Below are 16364 nucleotides of genomic sequence, written 5' to 3'. Positions count from 1 at the left end.
ACCTGAAGCATCACAATTTCTTCAGGGGAGATCTGGAACATGTAATAATTTCCATGCACATTAACCCTCCAGAAGCCTTAATTAAGTGGTTCAGAGCCCAGGCTGTCCATTAGAATAACATGAGAAGTTTCGAGTTTTATCACTGGCGCCCTCCATCACAGATTCCATCAATAGGTCTCAGTGGGAAAAATAGTGGTATTTTTTTAAATTAAGTGCTCCAGGTGATTCTAATTGAGGCCATGGTAAAGCGTGGGGGATCCTCAGTAACTTATTGGAGTTGAGTTCTGGCTGTGGTCCAATGGGAGGTAACAGTGCCCCCCCCCTCCACACACACACATGTGAGTCCGGAAGGTTCAGGTCCCCCCAGCACAGATTTCCTATGCTGTAGAATCTATGGGTGTCTGTTGGAGGGGAGGCTCCCCGAAAACAGGGAAGGAAAAACTGAAGGATTGATATTCTTGTAGGAGCTCATAGTTTTTAAATAGCTCCTGACACACAGAAGAGTAGGAAGGAGGACCTTTTTTTGTATTTCAGCATCCTGCCTGTAGAGGGGTAGGTAACAGGTGAAGAGAGTCTTTGTTAAAGGTAAATGCTTACGATTCACCTGTGATTTCTCCACAAGTATCTCCTGAGAAGGAAATCTAGAGCACAAGGAGGAAGAGGATGAAACACCAGTTCTCGAGTAAGACTTGCATCCTTGGTTAGAGGCTGTGTCATCTTTTCCTCCTGAAATTCCATGCACTTAAAAATTGCGAAGGTTTACTTCTCTAGTTCTGATGGTCCTATCATGAGTATTTTCACCTACTCCTAAAAATCTTTTAAGAAATGATACTAGGGACTCCTGGTAGCTCTGTCAGTTAAGCATCTGCCTTGGGCTCAGGTCATGATCTCAGAGTCCTGGAATGGAGCCCTAAGTTGGGCTCCCTGCTTAGTGGGGAGTCTGCTTCTCCCTCTCCCTCCACCCGTGCATGTTCACACGCACTCTCTCAAATAAATATATTTTTAAAAATGATACTGAAGGTTAGCTCTTTAGAATACTTCTTTGCTATATTCCAGAGCCTTCTCTCCATTCTCTCCAACCTAGCTTTCAAATAGGCATGAACAATTGTCACTTTGAATTACCGTCCTGAAATTTTGAGAAATGTTCTCTTTTTGACAAAATCACAGGAGAAGGCATTGAATCCAGGATTCCTTTAGTGGATGGGTGTAGATTCTGGGATATCAGTCAAGGAGAATAGTTCATATTTAGGTCCCATCTGAAGGCTTTATCAGTAGTACCCTGGGATTAAGAAAATGCACAAATAAACAAAATGGATATGTAGCCCAGAATAACTAAGAAAGGTCTAGAAAAATAATCATAGCCTTGCTCTCAGGAATGTAAAAAAAAAAAAAAAAAAAAAAAGATGCTCTATTTAAAAGGCACTTAAGGGCAGCCCAGGTGGCTCAGCAGGTTAGCGCCGCCTTCAGCCCAGAGTGTGATCCTGGAGACCTGGGATCGAGTCCCACGTCAGGCTCCCCGCTTGGAGCCTGCTTCTCCCTCTGCCTGTGTCTCTGCCTTTCTCTCTCCCTCTGTCTCATGAATAAATCAAATAAAAGGCACTTAACATTAGGGGGATATGGGTGCTATATGGGGTTTGAAATTTCTATAAATCCACTGTTTTTTCTTAATTAGATTTGCCTCTGCGTGACAACAAGAACACAGCAGTGATAATGTGTCCTTCAGCTCACCTCAGGCACTGATAACAATTTGCTTCATTACAGCTGATGCTAATTTTTTTTACTTTGCGCTCTCTGTCAGATTCCTTCTGTATAGTAACATTTCTCTTATCCATAAGGATTCGATGGATTTACTGAAAGATGTGCAGAAGCCTTCACATTCAAACTGGAAACTTCCTTTCTCCTGAATTTCTCTTTGCATGTAGTTTCCACTGGAAAATGAAGGCTCTCTCTTCTGTAACCTGGAGATACTGACTTCTGGGAGTGGTGGTTCTAAGTCAGTGAGACCCCCAACTTATAAGTTCTTTGTATTTCACACACATATCATAGACACATTCTTTTGTTTACTCCTTTGCATTTTCAGAAAAATAAAACAAGAATCACATAGTTAACATGTTGAAGTGTCTTACAATCCTAAAATACACTATGGTACAAGTGATGATTCATCAAAAATTTCTTTTTTTTTTTTTTTAAAGATTTTATTTATTTATCCATGATAGTCACAGAGAGAGAGAGAGAGAGAGGCAGAGACACAGGCAGAGGGAGAAGCAGGCTCCATGCACCGGGAGCCCGACGTGGGACTCAATCCCGGGTCTCCAGGATCGCACCCCGGGCCAAAGGCAGGCGCCAAACCGCTGCGCCACCCAGGGATCCCTCATCAAAAATTTCGATGAAATACAAGATTCAGAAATAATAGCTATTTTCTTTACAGCATTTTGTGTGTATATCCCTAGAATGATCAAATGACAGAAACAATCATCCACAAATAGATTTATAAGTTTTAAGCCATTGAGAATGTTTAAGTCATAAAGACAATTTTTAAAAAAGATTTTATTTATTCATGAGAGACACACACACAGAGAGAGAGAGAGAGAGAGAGAGAGGCAGAGACACAGGCAGAGGGAGAAGCAGGCTCCATGCAGGGAGCCCGACATGGGACTCCATCCTGGGCCTCCAGGATCACACCCTGGGCCAAAGGCGGCGCTAAACTGCTGAGCCACCCAGGCATCCCCAAAGACAATTTTCTAATTTATCACTCTTAACGTGTATGTAGTACTTTTTATTTATTTATTTTATTATGCATTATTTTTTACTTTTGTAGTACTTTTTTGAAGTTTAGGTGTATGCATAAAATCCAAAAGGTTGATCACTTTTGTGTGGATACTGTCTTGTTTCCATCACTATTCTCATTTTTGAAAACTCCTATGAACATAACTTTATGATAGTCTCTGTATATTGACTAATGTGTCTTATTAGATAAATTCTAGGCTAGATAAACTCGGTTAAAATCCAGTTTCTTATATTTACTGGATGTGTGACAAAATATTTTCAAAAAAGAGGAAGAATAATATGTTTGATTCCCAGATTATGTTTCTGTGTTGTTTTTTATTTTATGTGTGTGTTAATCTATGAAAACTGTTAGAATCTAGTAAATACTAGTGCTCAGAAAGTATTGTTGCCTTTCTTGCTTTTAGAGTAGAACCTGTAAAAACCATTGATTTCCTATACTCTGCAAATTCTTTTCCTTGGAGTCCTACCTCTTGGTTATTCAAAAGTATATCCTTTCATCCTTACGCAAATACCTTGTTAGATATGCTACTCAGTTCCCACCCTAATTCCTGAGTCAGTCTGCATTTTGACAAGATCTCCAAATCGCTGTTGTGAAATTCTAATGTGAAAAAGATACATTTCTAACCCAAACTTTCCATCTAAGAAATATATACACCTTATACTGTATGATATGAATATAATACTCAAACATGTGTATGCTTCTATTGAAACCTTCAGTTTCCAATTTATCTTGGAGAAATACAGAGTATTTATAATAATTCTGTAGATCATATGCCACCTTGTTACTTCAGATTTAGAGAATAAATAGAAGCATAAGTACTGTGTTAAAAACTATCTTATTGAATAAAGTAGGAAACTCGCTTCAGCCAGAACCATTTGTCCTAACTACTTCTTTTCACCTTAGGTAAAATTATGAACACTACAGTGGCCACTTTGTATTTATTGCGGGGACTGCTGACATTCAAGGATGTGGCCATAGAATTCTCTCAGGAGGAGTGGGGATGCCTGAACCACACTCAGCAAGAACTGTACAGAGATGTGATGTTACAGAACTATGGACACCTCCTCCTCTTGGGTGAGGATTGGGTCCTATAACTGAACTAACATGAGTTCACTCCGTGGTGAGTTATAGGTAGTGGCTACATGACGTGGAATTCTCACTTAAAGGTAACTTTATTTGTAATAAGGACATCAGGGGAATAACTCCCAAAGCTGTGACTCTAAGAACATGGTGAGTGACTTCCTTTTATTTAGGTTTAGAATGAATATCTGAAAGGGGAGTTTTGTCATCATATTAGAGATGGGTAGGGGCATCTGGATGGCTCAGTGGTTAAGTGTCTGCCTTCAGCTCAGGTCATTATCCTGGGGTCCTGGAATGGAGTTCCATATTGGGCTCCCCACGGGGAGCCTGCTTCTCCCTCTATGTCTCTGCCTCTGTCTCTATGTCTCTCATGAATAAATAAAATCTTAAAAAATATATTTAAAAATATTTAGAGATGGGTATAAGGTAGGCATAAGTGCCTAGGAAACAAGACTAAACATGTATCCTGTGTTGTATTAATGAAACCTGTACTCCTTCTTGGCTGAAGATTTTAGCATTATAATGAGGTACAGGTAAGTGTCTGACACTTCATGGTCCATGTCTTAGGTGCAAATCTATCCTGGAAGCTCAAACTGCACTATGCTGGCCAGAGCTTCTGTTATTTGCATCCAAAAGATAAGGTTAACATTCCTTGAAGAAGAGGGAGGGTCAGTCAGGGTCTTACTGGTGACAGCTTTAGCCTCATTAACTTCAGGGGGCATGTTCCAAATCCACACTTGGGGTTTTTTTCCTTCCTTAAAGAATGTCTCTTAGATGATTCTTTTTTGCATGAGTGGAATTCAGATCCCTGAAGTAAGGGAAATAAGTAGGGGTTTGTTGATGTAGAGAAAAATCTTCATGATGTGTCCTTTTCAGCTTTGGCTTCCTCTTCCTTAAGGTAACATCATCATATACTGCATATGAGTGGCAATTTTATACATTGAGTGACATAAAATGGTACTGTCCACATCTTGAATACTAATTTCAACCCCTTTTTATTGTATCCATAATAGTTGGAAGTAGAGCTTAAGATATGAAGATTGGAAATCTGTTCTTTGTATTCTATTGGAACTATTGTGCAACTATGTTTGGAAATCTTTTTTTTTTTTTTAAGATTTTATTTATTTATTCATGTGAGACACAGGCAGAGGGAGAAGCAGGCTCCATGCAGGGAGCCTGATGTGGGACTCGATCCAGGGTCTCCAGGATCAGGCCCTGGGCTGAAGGCAGCGCTAAACCACTGAGCCACGTGGGCTACCCTGCAAATCATTTTCTGCAAATCGTTTTCTAGAATACTACAACATCCTCTTTTCTCTACTGACTATAAGACTGGATAGAAAATTAGAATCTCCAGCAGTATTCTTTTTTTTTTTTTTTTTTTTTTTTGAATAAGCAGGTCTTGTTGTGTCACAGCCAGACCTGGTCTCATTTTTGTAGCAAAAGGAGTCTTGGGATGTGAAGAGAAAGGAGAAAATAGCGGCACACCCAGGTAGGTGGGAATGAATGAAGCAGATAATGGAGGTGGAGTCCAAAGATCAAGGAGAAAGCCAGGCATTTAAATGTGATTTGCTCTCTTTGAATGGAAGTAAATTTGAGAAGCCTAGGTTTATTTTTGTTGTTGTTGTTGTCACTGAGGGACATCTGCTATCCAACATTATCCTGCTCCTGTAAGGATCCTTCTTCAGCTCCAGCAAATGGTCCACCATATTCACAATGAGGGCAAATGGCCTCCCCTTGGTCTCTGTGGGCCACAGAGATCTAAATGCTTTTCTCTTGCTTTTGAGGCCCCAGGGAAATCTGTGCTTATTTCTGAGGATCTGTATGTGAAGCTGTTTCTTTTCTTTTCTTTTCTTTTCTTTTCTTTTCTTTTCTTTTCTTTTCTTTTCTTTCTTTCTTCTCTTCTCTTCTCTTCTCTTCTCTTCTCTTTTTTCTCTTCTTTCTTTCCTTCCTTCCTTCCTTCCTTCCTTCCTTCCTTCCTTCCTTCCTTCCATCTTTCTTTCCTCACAGAGAGAGAGGCAGAGACATAGGCCAGAGGGAGAAGTAGGCTCCCCGTGGGGAGCCTGATGTGGAACTTGATCCCAGGACTCCAGGACCTGAGCCAAAGGCAGATGCCCCTGTGAATCTGTTTCTAAGTTCTGTTTATGCCTCATGTACAAATTGTGTGAGGGGAATGCTGGGCATATTGGAGTTTGGTGCAGAAATTCCAGGAACACTGGAGACAGACATCACATGTTTTCTCTTTTTGATTTTCAGTCTTTAGGAGACTTAAAGCTTAATCTACAAAATTGAGATGCATTATTGTACATTATGTTGTGACTTTTTTTATTTCATCATGATAGAGTCCAGGAAGTTTGATATTTCTTTGATATATATGCACATGTTTTTTGGTATATATTTGTTGGTATATAATTGTTCATTATCACTTCTTATGATTATTTTTTATTTCTTTGGCATGAGTTATAATGTGCCCACTTTTGCTTGTGATTTTAGTTGAATCTTTATTACTTGATATTTCAGGGTTTTGTCAACTTTGTCAATCTTTTCAGGAAACGAACTCTTCTTTTTGTTCATATTTTGCTATTTTTATTATATCTTATTTGTTTGATTCCTGTTTTATGTTAAAATTTCCTTCCATCTGCTAATTTGGGGTTTCACATGGCTCTTCTGATTCTTTGATATATCCAAATGTGATTTGTGTTACCATATGACAATACTACAGAATTTTATATTGTGCATATATTTAATGTACTGAAGAGTGTTACAGAATTTCTTTTTTTTTAAGATTATTTATTTATTTATTCGTGAGAGACACCAAGACAGAGGCAGAGGTAGAGGGAGAAGCAGGCATGCATGCATGGGGAGCCCAATGCAGCACTCAATCCCAGGACCCCAGGATCATGCCCTGAGCTGAAGGCAGATGCTCAACCACTGAGCCATCCAGGTGTCCCTCTTAGCGTTTCTTGTAGTGAATGTCTAGTGATGATGAAATTTACCAAATGGTTTTCTGGGAAATTTTTTATTCTTCAAGTTGACAGTTTTGACAGGTATAGTATTCCTGGCTGGTAATTTTTCTTGATTCATGACTATTATATTTTGCACTATTTATTTTTTAATTTAATTTTTTAAGATTTTAATTATTAGAGAGCATGAATGGGGGGGCAGAGGGAGAGGGAGAAGCAGATTCCCCACTGAGCAGGGAACCCGACCTACAATGGATGTGAGGCTTGATCCCAGGACTCCCAGATCATGACCTGAGCTCTAGAAGGCAGAAGCTTAACCAACTGAGCCACCCATGCACCCTTGCGCTGTTCATTTTTACACAAATTTGCTACTAAGAAATCTAGTGCTAATATTGTAGAAGCTCTCCTATATGTGACAAGTTGCTTTATTCCTTTTCCTTTCAATATTCTCTTTTGTTTGTGATGCTTGATGGTTGATCATAATTTGTATCTATGTGGATGTCTTCTGATTTATTTTATTTGGAATTCAATCAGTTTCTTGTTATTAGGTATGTTTTATTTTCCTCAGATGAGGTCCATTTAAGCCATTAATTTCTCAAATAAGCACTCTGCCCTCTTCTCTTTCTCTGTACTTTGTAGGGTCCCCTTGATGGGTATACTGGTCTGCTTGAGATGTCCCTTGAGCCTCTCAGAAATAAGCCCATGTCCACATTTTTTCTTGCTCCCTCCAACCCAATAATTTTAAACGAATGGTCTTCAAGTTTTCTAGTTTTTTATTTTGCTTCATGAATTCCTTCTTAATTCTTCAAGTTAATGTTGACATTCAGTTATTGTACTGTTTTACTCTCCTTTTCTGTGTTTCTTGACTATACTTTCTGTCTCATTGATATTTTCATCTTGATCCAGCATAGTTTTCATATTTTGTTTAATTATCTATTTTTTCAGGATGCCTGGGTGGCTCAGCAGTTGACTGTCTGACTTCAGCTCAAGTGTGATCATAGGTTCCAGGATCGAGTCCCACAGTAGGCTCCCTGCAAGGAGCCTGCTTCTCCCTCTGCCTGTGTCTATGCCTCTCTCTGTGTGTGTCTCTCATGAATAAATAAGTAAAATGTTTAAAAAAAATTTTTTCTGTTGTTTTTTTTTTAAGATTTTATTTTTAAGTAATCTCTATATCCAACATGGGCCTCAAACCCACAACACCAAGATTCAGAATCACATGTTCTACTTACTGACCCAGCCAGGCACCCTAATTTTCTCTGGTTTTAAGTGCCTGTTATATCTTGCTCTCCCTGATGTCCATCTCTAGTACTATAGTCTCTCTGGTGCTATCACAGCATTCAGCTTTTTCATTCATGACCACCACCAGTGCATCCATGGTATACTACCATTCTCCCAAGTATCATCTGCCATGCAAAATGAAATGCTTATGCAGCTTCACAAAAAATCACCACATTGGATATATAGTCCACTATTCTCCTTGTGTCTTATGGAAGAAAGGAGGAATTGAAAGTTTTTTTTACAAGTGTTTCATGCTGTGACAGGGAGAAGAAACAAATCTTACAGGTATATATGACAAAATTTCCTTTCCCTCTTCAATGTGGCTCTTCTTGATTTCACCTTAGATGGGTTTTTATGACCTTTGCTGGCTTACAGAGTCCCACAAGTCTTGTGTGGCCATATATTGTATGTTATCTCATGTCTCCAGCCAGGAATGAAGTCCTGCTGTTTCCTACACAACCATCTTGGTGACATTCCCTGATTGATTTTATTTTTGTATATTAGAGATTTTAAGTATATTCGTGTGAAAGTAGTTAGTGAAATGATTGCTTTTATATCATTTGATATCTTTCAGCTATATATTTACATGGCACTCAGGGATTCTTGCCAAAGCCACACATAGAAGCTTCATTCCAAAGAATCCCAGTGGGAAGATATAAATGTAGTGGCCTTGAAAATTTACACTTCATGATAGACTGGTACAATGATGAGGAAAGTGAAGGGCAGAAAAGATTTCATAAAGGACATATTCAAACTGAGACAACTGCCCATAATAAGAATCTTCTTGCAACAAATGATGAAGGATATACAACATTTTGAGACAATTCCCTTTTTAAGTCTGTTACTTTTCCAAAACTGTTTCTGCAAGCAAAGACTCAAATCAAATATCCAAACATTTATATTCAGGGAAATAAAATTTGGAAAATGTAAAAAGTTAACTAGTTCATGCTGAAAATAATTATTTGAACTCTTGACAAAATAGAATTGAATAGACTGTTTAGTCAAATATTTCTGATCAGATTTTTTAAAATGACCCCAAAAATGATAAGTGGGATCAATTTGGAAGGCACTTTCCTGAGAGTTCTTTAGACTTCCACCAACAAATAATCCTTCCTAGTTCAGAAATCTACAAACTTCATAAATGTGGGATGACCTTTAACCATCCATCATTGCTCAGTAAGTATCAGAGAATTGATCATGGGAAAGAGCTTTACCTGTGTAATAAAATTAGAAAGGCCTTTACAGAGGGCACAACTCCAAAAAACTACCAGAGCTCTTATAATGGAGAGATTACAGATCAATGCAGGGAATCTGAGAAAAGGTTTAAGGCTCAAATGTTAATAAACTTCTGAGAATTCATGTTCCAGAGAACCATTTTAAATGTAATAACTGTGCAAAAGCCTTTTATCAAAGATCAGATGTTATTATACATTAGGCTATCCATTTGGGAGAGAATCTTTATAAATGGAATGAATGTGGGAAAGTTTTTAACCAGCCCTCCAATGCTGCTGAACATCAGAGAAATCATATGGGACAAAGCCCATATAGATGTAGTAAATGTGGGAAAGTGTTTAGTCAATCATGAAGATAGAAGATAATCTATACTAGAGAGAAACCTTACAAATGTGAAGAATGTGGTAAAACCTTTAAGGTCTGCTCATCACTAAATAGACATAGGTGAATCCATACTGGAAGGAAATCTTACAAATATAAATAATGTGGTAAAGCCTGTATCAGGCTCTCAAGTCTTACTCAATTGTGGGCGACCACGAACTAGCTGGAGTAACTGAACCAAACCAGGCCCGGACTTGCATCCCTCATTCACTCAAAAGGCTCGGGAGCCTAAAGGGTGAATAGTTGGTAGACGCTTGAGAAAGGGCTTGAGCAATGGTTCTCAGGGCTTGCTTGTGCATGATCACCCACATAACACAATAGATACAACTTTTTCTGACCTGGTCATAAATGTAAATAAGGGTCTGTCTGTCCTTGCTGGTCTGTTTACCATACCTAATATTCCTTTGAAGTATGCACATCTGGAGCAACAAGCTTATCTATTTACCAAGGTCTTCTGGCACCTGTGAGTTCTTGCATGCTGAGAAAGGGGAACTTTGGAGAGTTTCACAAACCTGCTAAAAATAAACACCTTCTTGGCTTTGTTTTGCTCATGCTATAAAATGTTGTAAAACCTTGAATAAAGCTGGCACTGCTTGGGCATCATCCACTGTGTCCCTCCTGTCCCCATCTCTTTACTTTTATTTTCCTCATCCCCTTATCCTCAGGACCCTGATCGTGTTGCCGCAGCGCATGCAACACTCAATATGACAGAATTCATACTGGAGAGAAATCCTACTGATGTAAAGAATGTAGCAAAGAATTTAGCCACCACTCAAACTTAACATCACAGAATTCATACTGGAGGGAAACATTACAAATTTAAAGAATGTGAGCAAACATTTTAGGACTGCTCACTCCACATCTGAGAATTCATACTGGAGAGTAATGAAGCAAATGTAAATATGGCAAAGTTTTTAGGCAATATTTTTTTTGGCAATATTTTTTTAAAAGAGTTTATTTATTCATCACACACACACACACACAGGCAGAGACACAAGCAGAGGGAGAAGCAGGCTCCATGCAGGGAGCCCGATGTTGGACTCAATCCAGGGACCCTAGGATCACGCCCTGGGCTGAAGGCAGGCACCAAACTGCTGAGCCACCCAGGGATCCCCTGTTTTTAAGCAATATTAATCCCTAATTCCTTATCAGGGAATTTATATTGGAGAGAAGATTTACAAATATAAAGAATTTGTTGTCCTTTAATCAGTGTTCAAAATCCATTCAACATCACGGAATTCATACCAAAGGAAAAAAAAAAAAGAATTCATACCAAAGAGAAACCATACAAATGTAAAGAATATGGTCCAGCTTTTAAGGAATGCTACGTCCTTACTCAGAATCACAGAGTTTATACTTTGGAGAAGGATTACAAATGTAAAGAATGTCACAAACCTTTAGCTGCAACTCCCAAATTACTCAACATCATAGTTATTATACTGGATAGAAACCATAAAATGTAGAGAAAGTGGCAGTATCTTTAACTGGAATTCAATCTGTACTCAAGATTCCAAAAATGCATACTAGATCCAAACTCTAAAAATATAATGAATGAGGAAAGATCCTTGCTTTAAATATATACTTTAAAAATACCAGAGAGTACACAGAAGAAAGTAACTTAAAATGTAAATATTTAGAAAAGTATTTAAGTGAATATGAAATGTCAGTAAATGTCATAGAATTCACAGTAGAAAGCAGTTTGACAGGTGGAGTACGGAAGCGGAGAGGGCCCGCGGGCAGTCATGGCAGCTCACCTAAAGAAACGAGTGTACGAGGAATTCACTAAGGTGGTCCAGCAACAACAGGAGGAAATTGCAACCAAGAAACTGCGATTGACAAAACCAAGTAAATCTGCAGCACTCCACGTAGATCTGTGTAAAGCTCCCTCCCCAGCAGATGCTTTGCAGTATCTACTCCAGTTTGCCAGAAAGCCTGTTGAAGCAGAAAGTGTGGAAGGAGTAGTCAGGATTCTCTTGGAACATTATTACAAGGAGAATGATCCATCTGTGAGACTGAAAATTGCATCATTGTTGGGTTTATTATCAAAGACTGCAGGATTTTCACCAGACTGCATTATGGATGATGCCATTAACATCCTGCAGAATGAAAAGTCTCATCAAGTCCTTGCTCAACTGTTGGACACCTTGCTTGCAATTGGCACCAAACTCCCAGAGAATCAAGCTATCCAGATGGGATTAGTTGATGTAGCCTGCAAGCACCTCACAGATACGTCTCATGGTGTAAGAAATAAGTGCCTGCAATTACTTGGCAATCTTGGCTCTTTGGAGACAAGTGTGACAAAAGATGGAGAAGGCCTAGCTGTCAGAGATGTCCAGAAGATTATAGGGGATTACTTCAGTGACCAAGACCCACGTGTCAGAACAGCAGCTATAAAAGCCATATTGCAGCTTCATGAAAGAGGACTGAAATTACACCAAGCAATTTATAAGCAGGCCTGTAAATTGTTGTCTGATGACTATGAACAAGTGCGCAGTGCTGCAGTCCAACTTATCTGGGTTGTCAGTCAGCTCTATCCTGAAAGCATTGTCCCCATTCCTTCTTCTAATGAAGAAATTCGCTTAGTTGATGATGCATTTGGAAAAATTTGTCCCATGGTCAGTGATGGCTCCTGGGTGGTTCGAGTTCAGGCTGCAAAGCTATTGGGCTCAATGGAACAAGTCAGTTCTCATTTCTTGGAGCAGACACTCGACAAGAAGCTCATGTCAGATCTCAGGAGAAAACGCACTGCACATGAACGTGCCAAGGAACTTTACAGGTCAGGAGAGTTTTCCAGTGGCAGAAAGTGGGGAGATGATGCACCCAAAGAAGAAATAGATACAGGAGCTGTGAACTTGATTGAGTCAGGAGCTTGTGGAGCCTTTGTTCATGGATTGGAAGATGAGATGTATGAGGTCCGCATTGCTGCTGTGGAGGCTCTCTGCATGCTGGCCCAATCTTCACCTTCTTTTGCGGAGAAGTGCCTTGATTTCCTGGTTGACATGTTTAATGATGAAATTGAGGAAGTACGTCTGCAGTCCATACACACCATGAGAAAAATTTCTAATAATATCACTCTCCGAGAGGATCAGCTTGATACTGTCCTGGCTGTGTTAGAGGATTCGTCCAGAGATATTCGAGAGGCTCTTCACGAACTTTTATGCTGTACTAATGTTTCGACTAAAGAAGGGATTCATCTTGCACTGGTGGAGCTGCTGAAAAATTTAACCAAGTACCCTACTGACAGAGACTCTATATGGAAGTGCTTGAAGTTTCTGGGAAGTCGGCATCCAACCCTGGTGCTTCCCTTGGTGCCAGAGCTCCTGAGCACCCATCCATTTTTTGACACAGCTGAACCAGACATGGATGATCCAGCTTACATTGCAGTTTTGGTTCTTATTTTTAATGCTGCTACAACCTGTCCAAAAATGCCAGCACTGTTCTCAGATCATACCTTCAGGCACTATGCCTACCTCCGAGACAGTCTTTCTCATCTTGTTCCTGCCTTAAGGTTACCAGGTAGAAAACTAGTGTCATCGGCTGTTTCTCCCAGTATTGCGCCCCATGAGGACCCGTCCCATCAGTTCCTGCAGCAGAGCCTTGAAAGGGTGTACAGTCTTCAGCACCTGGACCCTCAGGGAACCCAGGAGCTGCTGGAGTTCACCATCCAGGATCTGCAAAGACTTGGAGAACTTCAGTCTGAACTAGCAGGAGTTGCTGACTTCTCAGCTACCTATCTTCGGTGTCAGCTTCTTCTCATCAAGGCCTTGCAAGAAAAGTTGTGGAATGTGGCTGCCCCTTTATATTTGAAGCAGAGTGACTTGGCCTCCGCAGCAGCAAAACAGATCATGGAAGAGACCTACAAAATGGAATTCATGTACAGTGGTGTGGAGAATAAACAGGTGGTGATTATACATCACATGAGGCTGCAGGCCAAAGCCTTGCAACTTATAGTAACAGCACGGACTACTCGAGGAGTTGACCCCTTATTTGGGATGTGTGAAAAATTTTTACAGGAAGTGGACTTTTTTCAGAGGTGTTTTATTGCTGATTTGCCTACAGGACAGCTTTGTGGACAAACTTCTTGACCTTATGCCCTGACTCATGACATCCAAACCTGTGGAAGTGGTCAAAATTCTACAGACCATGCTGAGGCAGAGTACCTTCTTGCACCTCCCCCTTCCAGAGCAGATCCACAAAGCTTCAGCCACCATCATTGAGCCAGCAGGCGAGTCAGACAACCCTTTGCGGTTTACATCTGGATTGGTTGTGGCCCTGGATGTCGATGCGACCCTGGAACATGTGCAGGACCCTCAGAGCACTGTGAAGGTCCAGGTCTTATATCCAGATGGCCAGGCTCAGATGATTCATCCTAAGCCGGCAGACTTCCGGAATCCTGGCCCAGGGCGCCACCGGCTTATCACTCAGGTGTACCTCTCCCATACTGCCTGGACAGAACCATGCCAGGTGGAAGTGAGGCTGCTACTGGCCTACAACTCCAATTCCCGCATTCCAAAATCCCCCTGGATTGAAGGTGGCGAAGTGTCACCCCAGGTGGAAACCAGCATCGAGGGCACCATCCCCTTCAGCAAGTCTGTGAAAGTTTACATAATGCCCAAACCCGCAAGGCACTGAGTCACAAGCATTGTGTAGAGCTGACGCTGAGAAGGACCTTCTTAGGTAGCAGAGTGAGCCCGAAGCCTAGAGCACTTCACCTGGAGCCGGCGTATGGGCATGAGCACCATCACCCTTATAGTCTCATCTGGTATCAAACACAAAATAAATTATTTTGCATTAAAAAACAAAAACCTTCAAGTCTACACCTCTTCCTTCCCTACACCTTTCCTTCCCCCACCACCTCAATAAAGTTGAGAAAACAGGGATCCCTGGGTGGCGCAGAGGTTTAGCGCCTGCCTTTGGCCCAGGGCGCGATCCTGGAAACCCGGGATCGAATCCCACGTCGGGCTCCCGGTGCATGGAGCCTGCTTCTCCCTCTGCCTGTGTCTCTGCCTCTTTCTCTCTGTGACTATCATAAATAAATAAAATAAATTTAAAAAAATAAAAAATAAAAAAAATAAAGTTGAGAAAACAACCAAAAAAAAAAAAAAAAAAAAAAGCAGTTTGACAGTCCCTCAGTTCAGACATTAATTACATCAAAATACTTATAACAAGGGATAATACAATGTTAAACAATTAGATAATATATTTGCTAGTATCCTTCAAAGATACAGGGGTTGTAACTTAGGTATACATCATTTTAATATATGCTTTTTTTTTTTACATTGACCCTATGTGAGATGTGTGACTAGTACATATTTAATGTGTTTCTACTTTCAAATCACTTCAGAAAATTCATTATTCCTAGTGGATGTGTGAAATAATGTGACTGATTGTTGCTGCATCAAAAATATGAGATGCCCAGGATGCCTCAGTGGCTCAGCAGTTTAGCCTCTGCCTTTGGCTCAGGGTGTGATCCCAAGTCCAGGAATCGAGTCCCACATCGGGCTCCCTGCAGGGAGCCTGCTTCTCCCTCTGTCTATGTTTCTTTCTTTCTTTCTTTCTTTCTTTCTTTCTTTCTTTCTTTCTTTCTTTCTTTCTTTCTTTCTTTCTTTCTTTCTTTCTTTCTTTTCTTTCTTTCTTTCTTTCTTTCTTTCTTTCTTTCTTTCTTTCCTTCTTCTTTCTTTCTTTCTTTTTTTTTTTATCTTATTTATTTATTCATGAGAGACACACAGAGAGAGAGAGGCAGAGACACAGGCAGAGGGAGAAGCAGGCTCCATGCAGGGAGCCCGACGTCGGACTCGATCCTGGAACCCCAGGATCACGCCCTGGGCTGACGGCAGATCTAAACCGCTGAGCCACTCAGAGATCCCTTCTGTCTATGTTTCTGCTTCTCTCTGTGTGTCTCTCATGAATAAATAAATAAAATCTTTAAAAAATATATATGAGATGCCTTCTTCATTAGGTGTAGCTTTAAAATGTCACATGGTAGAGTAGATGTTGGAGATGTAGAAGCCTTCTGGACAGTGGAATAGGCAGGATCAGCAAGGCATGTGCTGTGGTTCCACAAAGCACTAGTGTCCCAGGTGCATGATCCCAACATAGGTTTGATCCACTGTAGCTTTGTAAGCTTCCAGTGATCCTGTAATTGCTGATGGTATCTCCCTTACTTCCACTTAACTCCATGATTAGTATAGTCTCATGCTCTGGACTCTGTTCCAGGTACTGATTGGTTGGAGACCAGTTCTGCTTCAAACAGCCCACCAAATTTTTTAGCCAGAAATCCCATGTTCTTTCACAGACTTTGCTGTGCTTATACCCATGATGTCTGGAGTGGAAATAGGATTTCTATCAGTTTTGTAAACCAATACTGCGAAGTTGAGTAGCAGATGATGCTCACATTAAACAATAATATAATCAAAGTATAATAACCCAGTGTACCTGAGTGGCTCAGTTGTTTAGGTGTCTGCCTTCACTCAGATCGTGATTCCAGGATCCTGGGATTGAACCTCATGTCTGGCTCCCTGCTCAGGGGGAGTCTGCTTCTCCTTCTCCCTCTGCCCCTCCCCCTGCTTGTGCTCTCTCTCAAATAAATAAAATCTTAAAAAAATTTTTTTAAATCCTTTTTTAAAAAAAGATTTTATTTATTT

The 16364-nt window shown here is 40.3% G+C and overlaps 1 protein-coding gene across 1 annotated transcript; it reads left to right on the top strand.

Annotated features, from left to right (window-relative positions):
* Positions 1 to 11462: 11462 nt before the first annotated feature.
* Positions 11463 to 14519, top strand: LOC121484148 (integrator complex subunit 4-like). Its single transcript, XM_041742975.1, is given in 2 exon segments — positions 11463 to 13774; positions 13776 to 14519. Coding segments are annotated over 2 exon segments (2889 nt in total). The 3' UTR covers positions 14353 to 14519.
* The last annotated feature ends 1845 nt before the right edge of the window (positions 14520 to 16364 follow it).

Source organism: Vulpes lagopus, chromosome 2 (assembly GCF_018345385.1).
Source record: "Vulpes lagopus strain Blue_001 chromosome 2, ASM1834538v1, whole genome shotgun sequence".
In the NCBI taxonomy this organism is placed as follows: Eukaryota; Metazoa; Chordata; class Mammalia; order Carnivora; family Canidae; genus Vulpes; species Vulpes lagopus.
The sequence above is the reverse complement of the archived record's forward strand: the minus strand, read 5'-3'. Positions and strand labels throughout refer to the sequence as shown.